Consider the following 12,363-nt stretch of genomic DNA (forward strand, 5'->3'; position numbering starts at 1 on the left):
AAGAGCCAGCAGCATCGCTTCAGCCCCGGCCTCAGCACTGAGCCTGTGTGACCCTGGACAAGCTCATTAGTCTCTGCAGCCATCTGAGTCGAGAACCTTCCGGGAGCTCTGTGAAAGCCGCCACGCCTGCGCCCCGCTGACAGCAGCAAGGGTGTAGAAGCAGGCGTCTCCCAGACAGGTTCAGCGGACCTGCTGCTGCTGCAGACAAGAGATGTTCACTCTGTGCACAGACGCTGGAAAACTGAACAGAGCCAGAGTCCACAGAGCAGAGAAACCACAGCCCGGGCAGCCTGGCTGTGCCCAGCACTAGCAGAGGCCCCACGAGGCTCTGCTGGCATGCACAACTCCTAACACGTGTTCTCACACACACTACACCAGAAGACACTCGTTCTCTGGCCCACTGTTGCACATCTCTGTTCGACACCCACATTTCCCACAGGAAGACGAGAGGAAAGGGACGCCCAGAAAGCCACGCCAACGACCTCAGGTGCCGCTGAGCCGGCCAGTGGGCACAGCCCTTACCAGCAGCACACTCAGCAGACGCCCAGGCTTCCCTCCCGTCTGCCCAGCTCTTGCTGGGAGCAGGGGTGGGGGGTCTCTGCTGTGACCACAGCAGCAGTGGAGCTCCCTTGCTGATCTCCAGTGGCCCACGGACAGCCCACAGGCCGTCTCCTGCCAGGGCAGGCAGCACAGGTGCTCCAGGCCTCCTCCTAGGACCCACGCTTGGAGTCTCACTTTCTGTAGCCCGTCTTCATCTTGGGGTGTGTGTGCGTGGGAGTCCACAGGCAGAACTCCCACACAAAACTAGCTGTGGGTCCCCTGTCTCTCCACAGAGGCAAGGGAGACCCAGCACCAACCAAGTGCTGCCTCCATCAAGACCCAAACCCCACCCGGATTCCCACTTACAGCCCTGCCCATGGGAGTCAGGGACTGGAAGGCAAGCGGTCTCGTGCAAGACCAACACACAAGACACCCCCACGTTTACAACATCCCTGTGGCTGTCATTGTGTCAGCACCTTGGACTGGCACTGAAATAAACAATATTTTCTAGTTCTGTAGCAAAGACAGTTACTAGGACAATAGCTTACAGATTTATTAATGCTGACATTTCCTAAGCTCACAAATTAATGCTTAGTTTGCAAACAGATCCGAGGGTCTTGAGCACATACAACGTGGAGACATCCTCCATCCAGGCCGTGGGATATTGGCACACCACTGTGGCCCCAGGCTGCCCAGGAAGCAACTCCGCTATCGGCCGAGCTCTCCATCCAGTGTGTGCCTCTGGGTGTCCAGGAAACAAACACTTTAATAAGTAAGAGCTCGTTTTTGGTAACTTGCTAAATTGCAGGAACAAGCATGCTACCGTGACATACAAGAGAAGGACATAAATCCACAAATACAACATTAAAACCAAAACAGAAGATTATAAAAAGAGATTAGAAGAAAACACACGCGAGCACTCCTGTCTCTTTCCCTGTCACTCTGTCCCTCATGCTGCAGCTGGTGTCTTGCACCTGCGTCCCTGAGTCTCACAGACATTCAAAGGACACGGCGACCACTCACCGCGTTGTAGTAGCTTTTGTTAATGGCAGTTGCATCAAATCCTGTGGGAGGGCTCTTCAGCGTTCCTGATTTGGGAGACACTGGCTTTTCTGAAACAGAAACCCAGTTAGTGATCAGTACCAATGACAGCAACCGCATGGGGTCCTCCCGCTGCCCAGGGCCCTCCAGCTGCAGGCCTGGCAGGAGCAGCCGGCCAAGTGCTACCCGCCATGCCAGTCAGCACCTTGGAAACCACACCGGCTTCAGGCTATACTGAGCCCCAGGACTCAGAGAGCACAATGGCGCTCAAACACAGGACATGGCCCGCTGAGCACCCAGCCCCAGCACTATGACCCGCACCACTCAGAGGGCTCATCAGAGAACACCAGGGATGGGGGGAGGTCTCCTAGGAAGGGACCACCACCCTAAAAGCAAGAGACTTAAGGACTTTCAGGTCAACAGCACGTGCAGCGGAAAGAAACGAGCTAAGCAGACAGCCTGGGGCTGGCAGCACGGGTGGAGAAGAAGCTGGGCGGGCAGTGTGGGCCAGGGGGAGGTGCTGAGCAGGTAGCATAGGCTGGGGAGACACCGGGCATATACCATGGGGCACCTCCCTGTGAGGCACACTGCCTCCTCCGTCTGACACACACCTGGCCTCGGTAGCTGTGCCTCCCCCGTCTGACACACACCTGGCCTCAGTAGCTGTGCCTCCTCCGTCTGACACACACCTGGCCTCAGTAGCTGTGCCTCCTCCGCCTGACACACACCTGGCCTCAGTAGCTGTGCCTCCTCCGCCTGACACATCTCCCCATCTGGCACACCCCTGGCTTTGGTGGCTGGCCTATCGCAGCCTGGAGGTGTGCCTACACTTCCCCTGCACCCTGCCCATGCCCCTTCTTCCTGTACTGGGGCAGCCACCTTCTGGCTCGCCTCACCTGCTCCTCAGGGCACCCCGGGCATGTGCCAGTATCTGGGCAGAGAGCGCACTGCCACACTTCTCTGTGCCCCTCGAGCCCCTCGAGCTAACACTTGCTCCCTCGATGCTGCCTGCGGCTTCAGGGACAAACACAATGACCACCTTGGTAAGACAGGACAGGGAGACAAAGGGACGAGGGGGTTCATAGGTCACAGCAGGGACACCAAGCAGTCACGTACATCTTCAATGAAATACAAAATACACGGGAGCCAGTGGACAGCAGTGCTGACATGGGCCATGCAAGAGCCACCTGCTAACATAAGGGGCCAGGGCTGGGAGGCATGGGTCCCACCACGAGCTATACAGCTGGCACCTTGGGTGAGCGCCAGCTCCCACCGAGCTGCTCCTGCTAAGGTGCCTGGCAAGGCAGTGGAGGACAGCCCACGTGTGTGGGTCCCTGCCACCCATGCGGGAGACCCTGCTAGAGTTCCTAGCTCTGGCTCCAGCCTGGCCCAGCCCAACCACAACCATGCAGGGAGTGAACCAGCAAGTAGAAGGTGCCTATCTCTGTGTCACTCTGTCTTTCAAATGCATCAACAAAGCGTGTACTTAGAACCAGAGCAATCCCGGAGGAAGGGAAGGGAAGACGCCATAGGTTAGATGCAAAGGCCCCAGGAGATCCTCGGCTGCCTGGGGGCGGGAGGCTGGTAACCATCTCCAGTCACAGAGCTCCACGTCCCACGTGAACACTAACAACCAGCCCTCGAGCGCCACTGCAATGGATCCACAGGACCTGGTCCTGAGACGAGACGGATGCCCCGACAGCCCGTGTACCACCAGGCACCGTGAAGGCAGCATATGCTCACGTGGGATGGTAATCCACAGGAATGTCCCCTTCCACCCAGTCGGCACCTCTGTGCCCATGCTGGGCTGCCAACACGCCGCCAGGCTCCATCCAGCACACCACGGCCTTCCACTCTAGCAACAACCTGTGTCACACAGCGCTCACGCGCACCTGGCCTAACAGGCGGCCCCGTGCCAGCTCTGCACAGAGCCTACTGCGTCAGCTCAATTAAGTGTAAGGTCCACTGTGTGGTGCGCACGTGATGAGGCGCGTGCTCATCACCTACGCAGACCAGCATGTGGGTCTGAACCTCACACTCCTGCCAGGCGCGGGTTGTTAGTCATTGAGGCATGCTACCCAGCTCGAGACACTTCCCCTGAACACCACTTCCCAAGCCACTGAGGGGCGGGAGACTGCAGCCAGCACCCGAGGAACGGCCACGTGAGATGAGCCTTGGCGAGCACACAGCACGCGTGCTCCAGTCCCGGCAGCGCATGGCCAGCCATGCCGTCCTCAGCTGCCCAGCTCGTTCCACAGCACACTGACTGCCCAGGACTCGGTGCCCCAGGTTCATGTAGTAATGAGCACCCCTCGCTCCCAGAGGAGGCCTTGCTGCTTCTCTCTCCTTGCACCCACACATGTGTCTGTGTGTGTAAAATGAAGCAGCAATCCATTGGCTTCAGAGAGAACGGATGCTGAGCAGCCATTACATCCTCCCAGGAGGCTGTTGCGCTCAGGACACACACCGTCCTGACTCCCCAGGGAAGCACCCAGCAGCACGTTCGTCAGATTGATGTGCAATCGAGCCAAACCACGATGCAATGACAGAAGCCCTGGAGCTAACAGGCTCAGCACTGTCCAGGGAACACAACCCAGGGTGCTGCCACCTGGAGTGGCTTGTGTCACTCTTTGAAAGGTCAGCACTTGCTGGCTACGAAATGACAAGTGACACCAGCCACCTCCTTTCCAAGGAGGGAGCTCACCCCAGAAGCAAGACGCCACAGAGGCCTGAGAGCTAATGCTGAGCCTGGATGCCCAGGCCTGTCCAAGCACAACTCAAACACCTGCGTCCGCTGGATGTCCCCATTGCACACGACGTGGCGAGAGCACGTGAAGGACAGAATGCCACCCCGAAGAGGCCAAGCCAAGGATCAACAGCCCACCAAAGCTCGTTCAGAACAGCATGTGGCTGCCACACAGGATCAACACATGCGCTGAATGGGAAACTTCCAAAGCACGCTGCCTCCACGGCAGCACACGGCAGCCCTGCAAACAGCTCTGCTGCACGCACGCAGGGCTCACTCGTGCGCACACACAGGACAGCCAACAGCAAAGTCAGCTCTGTAATGACAGCCACAAAGTGCAACAGTCAAGATCAGCAGGTGTGAGATGACACAGAAGGTCAACAGCAAGGCCACCAAGGCAGACAACACGGCTTAGAACCAGAGCCACTGTGGGCTCCACAGCACCACACGGGGTCCCCGGCCCAGGCCCCCCAACACCAAGTTCTACCAGCAGCCAGCCTTTGGCAACCGAGCTCCCTCCACCACTTACCACTGGGCTTGACCTCGCGCACGTAGTTGCTGGGGAACCAGCCTGTCCTGCCGTTGAGCGTGCCCTCCCACCAGCCGCCTTCCTCCACACGCGTGACATGGATGACATCTCCCTTCGTAAAGGACAGTTCATCTTCGTTGGTTTGCTGGAAATTAAACTTTGCCCGTACAACCAGCTGATTGCCGCTATTATCAGTCATGTCCTTAAAAACAGAAAAATTGCACAGCATAATTTACCTCACCACAAAAGCAACATGGCTGCCTAGAACATTCAAATAGGAAGAAAATAAAGATGCTTTCAACATCTTTAGTCTGCTTTCTCCCAAGACACCTGGGCTGCCACCACCACCCAGCCTAGCCCCCAGGACCCTCCTGGGCTGCCACCACCACCCAGCCTAGCCCCCAGGACCCTCCTGGTGCCGTGGAAGGGCTTACTCTGCCGCCATCCCAATAGCTATTTCCTCATTACTAGCCTCTATGAAGAACCAGCACCCCACGGCTGCCTTTCTGATGCTCCACGTACCCCTCCCTGCTCAAAACACGTGACTACACAGTGCGCACTTTGCCTCCCCACGCCCCGTCGGGCACTTCCCACCCCTCACCCAACAGGGCTGCGCTGCAAACCTGAGTGCCCGCCAGCAGGCCTGCATCCTGAGGCCACTGGCCATGCATGGCCTGTCTCCCAGTGCTGCGGGCATCACTGCTCTGAACACTGCATGGCATGAGGCCCTGGAGACCTGTGCACCCACACATCTTGTGTTTGCAGGGCACTGAGGAACACACATCCCTTTTTTTTTTTAGTGTTTTTTTTTCCTTCTATTTTATTTTTAATTTGTGATTCAATTCCACAGGCTCTGGGATTTCCCTTACCCACTCCTCAAGTTCCCTTCCCCAACTTACTTCCCCCCTACTATTACAATAGTACAGTCCTTCATAAGTAGTCCAGGTCCACCATTCTGCTATTTAAGTGTGTCCTGACACTGCCAGTACAGACACTGGCAGAGTCCAGCATCCTATTGTCAAGATGTATTTACAGTCTCACTGGGAGCCCATCTTTGTCTGGAAGTAGAGATGCATGCTGCATTGTATCCTCACATCTGGATATGATAGTCTCCATTACACAGTTACTGTACGTCCCCTTAAATGAGAAGCCAAAAAACAAAATCAACAACAGGAATAAACATAAAACAAAAGGCTTACTGAATAACAAATATGTCAACAAAGAAAATAAAAAAGAAAACAAAATAACTTCTTGGAGAAAATGATGCTACTGTGTGATGTATGAGTCAGTAAAGAATTTAACAAGAAAAAAGAAACTACTTTGAAGAAATGAAAATAAAAAGTATCAAAGCCCATGGGTTGAAGGTGCCGAATGTCGGTGACAACATGTGGTGTTTGTCCTTTTGGGATTGGCTCAGTTCACTGAACAGAATGGTCTCTAGTTGGAACCATTTGCTTGCAAATGGCAGAATTCCATTCTTTTTTAATGGCCAAGTAGTATTCCACAGAGTAGATACAACACAGTTTCTTTAACCATTCCTCTTAAAATGGGTATCTGGATTGTTTCCACGTCTTTGCTATTGTGGATTGTGCTGCTATAAATATAGGATTACAGGAGCCCAGTGTTGGTAGCCTAGTGGCTAAAGTCCTTGCCTTGCATGTGCTGGGATCCTATATTGGTATCAGTTCTAATCCCGGTGGCTCCACTTCCCATCCAGCTCCCTGCTTGTGGCCTGGAAAAGCAGTCGAGGACAGCCCAAAACCTTGGGCCCCTGTACCCACATGGGAGACCAGGAAGAAGCTCCTAGCTTGGGATCAGCTCAGCTCTGGCTGTTGCAGCAACTTGGGGAGTGAATTAGCAAATGGAAGATCTTTCTCTCTGTCTCTCCTTCTCTCTGTAAATCTGAGTTTCCAATAAAAATAAATCTTTAAAGATAATAAATAAATAAATATAGGATTACAAATCCCTTTCTCATATGTAGTGTTTCTTTCCTTTGGACACATTCCTAGCAGTGAGATGGCTGGGTCGTACGGCAGGCTCGTCTGGAGCTCTGCAGGCACTCTCCACACTGACTTCCACAGTGGATTAGTGCCTGTACCAGCCTGCACTTGCCCCACGGCCCCAAGAAAGGTCCCACCATGTTGAACACAGACCCCATAAAGAGTATCTCACAGTTCTCACTTCCTCACCTAGCCACCTACACTGGTGACTAACATTTTTTTTTTCCAAACTGACAGGAAACAACTGCACCCCATGTGTTGATCAGGCCTCCTTCTCAAAAGATGGTACAGAATCAAGATGGCGGAAAATGGTAGACACGTTTAAACACACAGAGAAATATTAGCCAATGTGAAGCAAAGAGGGCAAATTCCAGGAAATAGCAGAGGACAGAATGACAGCAGAGGGGCACTTAGAGACTGACAGACACAAGAAAGCAACAGACACAACGGTGTGGAGTTGCAGTGATGGACACCCCGGTGGCATTCAGCACGGTTATCTGAACTGCACTGGCAGCTGGAACTCCACCAGCAACAAGGTACGAAGGGAAGTTTACTGGGAGCTCAGGAGATGAACCCAGACAAAGAACTGTCCATCCTGCTGGTCTGTTTGATTTGACCAAGAGCAGAGACAGAGCGGCAGGCCACAGATGGGTGGTGCAGGAACAGGGTGGATTTCACAGCCCATTCTAGCCCCGAGATCCGAACTGGGCGCCATTTTATATAGGGAGACAAAGGGTTTGGGACAGAACTTTGCGTGCACTGAGCTGGGAGTGATCGCATTTCTGGCTCAGTGAGCTGCAACAACTTGGCATCCTACAGTTCCACCCAAGACAGGTCCAGGTAGCCCTCAGACCTGACGGCCAGCAGATCAAGAACTCTAGTAGTGGCACATAAGGTGCCATTTCGTACAGTGTGGTAAAGAATTTAAGATCGCAGGGACAACAGTGAGCTGCGTATGTGCTGAGCAGGGAGAGACTCAGCTCAGTGCACTGTATTGGTCCCACAGGAAAATAATATCAACAATGGCATTGTATGGGTCAAAATAGGTCCCTATGACCCTCAGACCTAACGGCCAACAGGGTCCTACAAGATTAGCACCACCAACAACCTAGCTATATAGGACACATGGCGTCTCCCTAATAATGGGATCTGTTCCAACTGGAAGTGGGAGAAAGTTGTATGGACAATGGTGCAGCCTCATCAAGATATCACAGGAGGTGAAGACTGGTGAGCTAGGAGCTGGGGCTACAGAGACCATGGTGGAAATCTAACATAAGAACCCAGATCCAATCTCACTGGAGGGAGTGGCACAAGTGACTGCAAACAAAGAGCTGTGTACTAATTACAATAAGTAAAAGTGGACTGTAGACCTGTGTGTGACAAAGCTTAGAAACCTGCCTCAAGGAGAAGAATGTGATAACCAAAAGTATAATGACCAAGAGCATAAGAAGAGAGAGAGGCACAATGAATATTACTGAAGACTCCCATGCAGAGGAACAAAAACTTTTGCCAACCGCAGAGTTCACCGAGGAAGACATTGAGAAAATGGGGGATACCGAATTCAAAACACTTGTTATAAAACTTCTTATCGGGCCCAGCGTGGTGGCACAAGAGGTTAAGGTCCTCGCCTTGCATGCCTGAGATCCCATATGGGCGCCGGTTCTATCCCGGCAGCCCAGTCTCCCTTCCAACTCCCTGCCTGTGGCCCAGGAAAGCAGTCGAGGACGGCCCAAGGCTTTGGGACCCTGCACCCCAGTGGGAGACCTGGAAGAGGCTCCTGGCTTCGGATCGGCATAGCATTGGCCGTTGCGCTCACTTGGGGAGTGAATCATTGGACGGAAGATCTTCCTCTCTGTCTCTCCTCTCTGTCTCTCCTCTCTGTATATCCGCTTTTCCAATAAAAAATAATAAAAATAAATCTTCAAAAAAAAACTTCTTATCAACAATGAGAAGTACATAAAGCAGGCATTCAAGGAATTTAAGGAATATGTCACACTGGAAATGAATCAAATGAAAGCTGATAATATCAGAAATGAAGAACACAGTGGAAAAAATTAAAAGTACAGTAGAGAGTCTCCAAAATAGAATGGATGAAGCAAAAGAAAGAATCTCAGAATTGGAAGATATTTCCTGTCACCAGAAGAAAACAAACAAAAAGCTGGAAGCAGAGCTCGAACAGCTAAAAAAAAAAAGTATTCAAGAATTGAAAGACACTATTAAAAGGCCAAATGTAAGAGTTACGGGAGTCCCAGAAGGTGCAGAAAGAGAAGCTGGGATTAAAGGTATACTCAATAAAATAATAAGGGAAATTTTCCCTAGAGAATAATCTTTGAATTATTTGAACTTGAGAATAACCAAAAATCATCTGGAGAAATAACTGGGAAACAACATCCAGGAGGGACACAGAACTCCCAACAGGGTTGACCAAGAGTGATCTTCACCACAGCACATGATAATCAAGTTCTCTTCAATTGAACATAAGGAAAAGATCCTTAAATGTGCTCATGAAAAAAAATCAACTGGCATAAAGGAATGCCAATTAAATTCACAGGAGATCTCTCACAGGTCTACCGGCGGAAGAGAATGGAGTAGCATATTCCAGATTCTAAAAGCAAAAAATGGTCAGCCCAGGATAATGTACCCAGCAAAGTTTTCCTTTGACTTTGAAAATAAAATTCTTCCACAGTAACAAAAAGTTAAAAGAGTATGCTTCTTCCAAACCCGTCCTACAAAGGATACTTAAAGATGTTCTCATGACAGAGGAGAGGAATAGCACCCACTAAAACCAAAGGCAAATGTGAAGAACATTCCAGTAAAATAACAACAGAAGACTAAATCAATGAACAATCCATTGCTGAAGTCCTCGCCTTGAATGCACAGGGATCCCATATGGGCATTAGTTCCAATCCCAGCAGCCACGCTTTCCATCCAGTTCCCTGCCCGTGGCCTGGGAAAGCAGTCAAGGATGGCCCAAGGCCTTGGGACCTGCATGCGCATGGGAGACCTGGAAGAGACTCCTGGCTTGGGATCAACTCAGGTCCGGCTGTTGCAGCCACTTGGGGAGTAAATCATCAGATGGAAAATCTTCCTCTCTGTCTCTCCTCTTCTCTGTAAATCTGACTTTCCAATAAATATAAATAGATCTTGAAAAAGGAAAAAAATCCATTGTTAAAATGACAGAACCAAATTACCCATTCATAATAACCCTGAATGACAGTAGCTTAAACTCATCAATCACGTGTCATACATTAGTAGACTGGATTAAAAAAACAAAACCCATCTATTTGTTGCCTACCAAAGACATATCTCACCAACAAAGATCAGCGGAAACTATATCTCATGGATGCTGATTTTTTTTTTAATTTAGTTTCATCTCTTCAAAATGCTTTCTCATTAAATTCTTCACTGACTCAGAGATCACACAGTGGCATCATTTTCTTCAAAAAGTTCTTGATTTTCTTTTTCATTTCTTCAGTGACACATTAGTCATTCAGTAGCATGTTATTTAACTTCATGGTGTTAATTCCTTTTCCTTCCTGTTGTTGACTTTGTTTTGTGGCTTGTCATTTAAGGGGATGCACAGTACCTGTGTAACGGAGACTATCATACCCACATGTGAGCATACAATGCAGTATGCATCTCTACTTCCAAAAATGGACTCCCAATGAAACAACTGGATATATCTTGACAATAGGATGCGGGGCTCTTTGCCAGTGTCCATGCCCGCAATGATGGAATACGACTGTTGATGAAGAACTATGCTATAGTAATGATATAGGGGAACTCAGTGGGGGTGAGGGAGGGAATTCTGGGAGGGGCCTGTGGAACTGTATCATAAAATGTTAATAATAATTTTAAAAAGTTAAAAAAAAAAGAAAGAAAGAAAAGGAAAAAAACTACCTTAGAGCCCTCATATAAGTGCTGTTTTTGTTAACTGCATTCATTAAAAGTTGTTTTGATGTATTTAAATAGTTTTATAAAACAAAAAGAAAACAGAGAGAGAGATGGTACACACCTCCCTCACTCGGCAAGGGGAAGGCAAGCGGGTGAGACAGGGCTCTGCAAAGGCAGGTGGACTCAATGACAGAAAGAGGGCCCAAAGGCAGCCCCTCGCCAGCCAAGGGGGCAGGGAGCAGGCAGCCCCCAGGGAAGGTCTATGCAAGCAAAGCTGAGCAGGGAAGCACAGCCCAGGCCCTGCACGAGTCCTCCCACGCGCTCCACTGACTCACGGGAAACACCTAGGAGCCAACAGCAAAGGTGCAAGGGGCCGTCTCCACTGCTCTCCTTTACCTAAAGCCATTTTCAGAGAACCACATGATGTTTGAAGAACACAAAGACCAAGGCTCCTGGCCACAAGGCCCACGTTGGGACCCCAGACCAGCTACAGGCACCTGCAGCTCCGGGGTAGCTCGACCACCCTAGGCAGCGTGCCCGAGCAGGGGGTGGAGGGGCTGCCCAAGCACGGAGCTGCTGCCCAGAGACCATCACTACCCCCTTACTCCCGGACAAGAAGCATCACCAACTACAGCCAAGCCATCGTCATGTTTCCTTATCTCACCTTTCCTGTCCCCCTCCCTGCACCTTCCCCAAAGCCGCCGCATGCAATGCAGGCATCCCAAGCAGATGCCAACTCAAGTCCCTGCTGCCCACTCCCGATCCTGCTCCCTGTTAATTAACCCACTTGGGAAAGTAGCAAAGGATGGTCCCACAGCCTTGGGCCGGGCACCCACCTGGGAGACCTAGAAGAAACTCCAGGCTCCAGATCAATTCAACTCTGGTCATGAGACAACTCTTGTCTCTCCCACAACCAGACAAGAGATCTTCCATCTGTGGGTTCACTCCCCATATAGCCACAACAGCCAAGGCTGGGCCAAAATGAAGCTAGGAGTTTGTTCCAGGTCTCCCACATGGGCGCAGGGGCCCAAAACTTGGCCATCCTCAACTGCTTTCCCAGGCCACAAGCAGGGAGCTGAACTGCAAGTAGATCAGCTAGGACACAAACCTACACCCATATGGGATGCTGGCATCACAGGAGGAGGCTCAACCTGCTACATCACTACATCACAGCACCAACCCCAAAAATACACCAAGGAAAAGAGACTGAGAGCAAGGGAGGGACGGGAGGCAGGAAGGAAGAAGGAAGGAAGGACAAATGAACAAAGAAACCAACACATGGCCAGGCCTGGAGACAACATCCAGCAGAGTGCGAAGGGACAACAGCACGCGGCCTCTCCCCATGGGGTTTAGGTGCCTGAGATAGGGCAGCACCCAAGCACAAGGCAGCAGGGACGGGGGTCGGGGGAGGGCAGAAGACCGGAACTCCGTAAACTCGCTCCGGCTGGAAGTTCTCCCAGGCAGGCAGCAATGTCTGCCCGCAGCTGTCTAACTATCAGACACCAGCAGGGCCAGGAGGACCATGCCCCCTGCGAGCTCTCGGAGCCCCCAGCCGCTGTGTGACCGTCATAGGAGGCCGTTCAAGTGGCATTTCACAGCTGTTTCACCACAGC

The 12,363-nt window shown here is 51.4% G+C and overlaps 1 protein-coding gene across 4 annotated transcripts in view; it reads right to left on the reverse strand.

Moving 5' to 3' along the window:
• The window catches only part of ARHGEF7 (Rho guanine nucleotide exchange factor 7), a 110,864-nt gene that overhangs the window by 42,425 nt on the left and 56,076 nt on the right, over positions 1-12,363 (reverse strand). For all 4 annotated transcript variants that reach the window (XM_040991134.1, XM_040991131.1, XM_040991133.1 and 1 more), the window contains 2 exons: positions 4,857-5,058; positions 1,564-1,652 (listed from right to left, as the gene is read on the reverse strand). In XM_040991134.1, coding sequence (XP_040847068.1) covers positions 1,564-1,652; positions 4,857-5,058 — 291 coding nt within the window. The remainder of the gene's footprint in view (positions 1-1,563; positions 1,653-4,856; positions 5,059-12,363) is intronic.

The sequence above is a fragment of the Ochotona curzoniae genome, unplaced genomic scaffold (assembly GCF_017591425.1).
Source record: "Ochotona curzoniae isolate NIBS_2020 unplaced genomic scaffold, NIBS_Ocur_1.0 contig_64, whole genome shotgun sequence".
Taxonomy (NCBI): Eukaryota; Metazoa; Chordata; class Mammalia; order Lagomorpha; family Ochotonidae; genus Ochotona; species Ochotona curzoniae.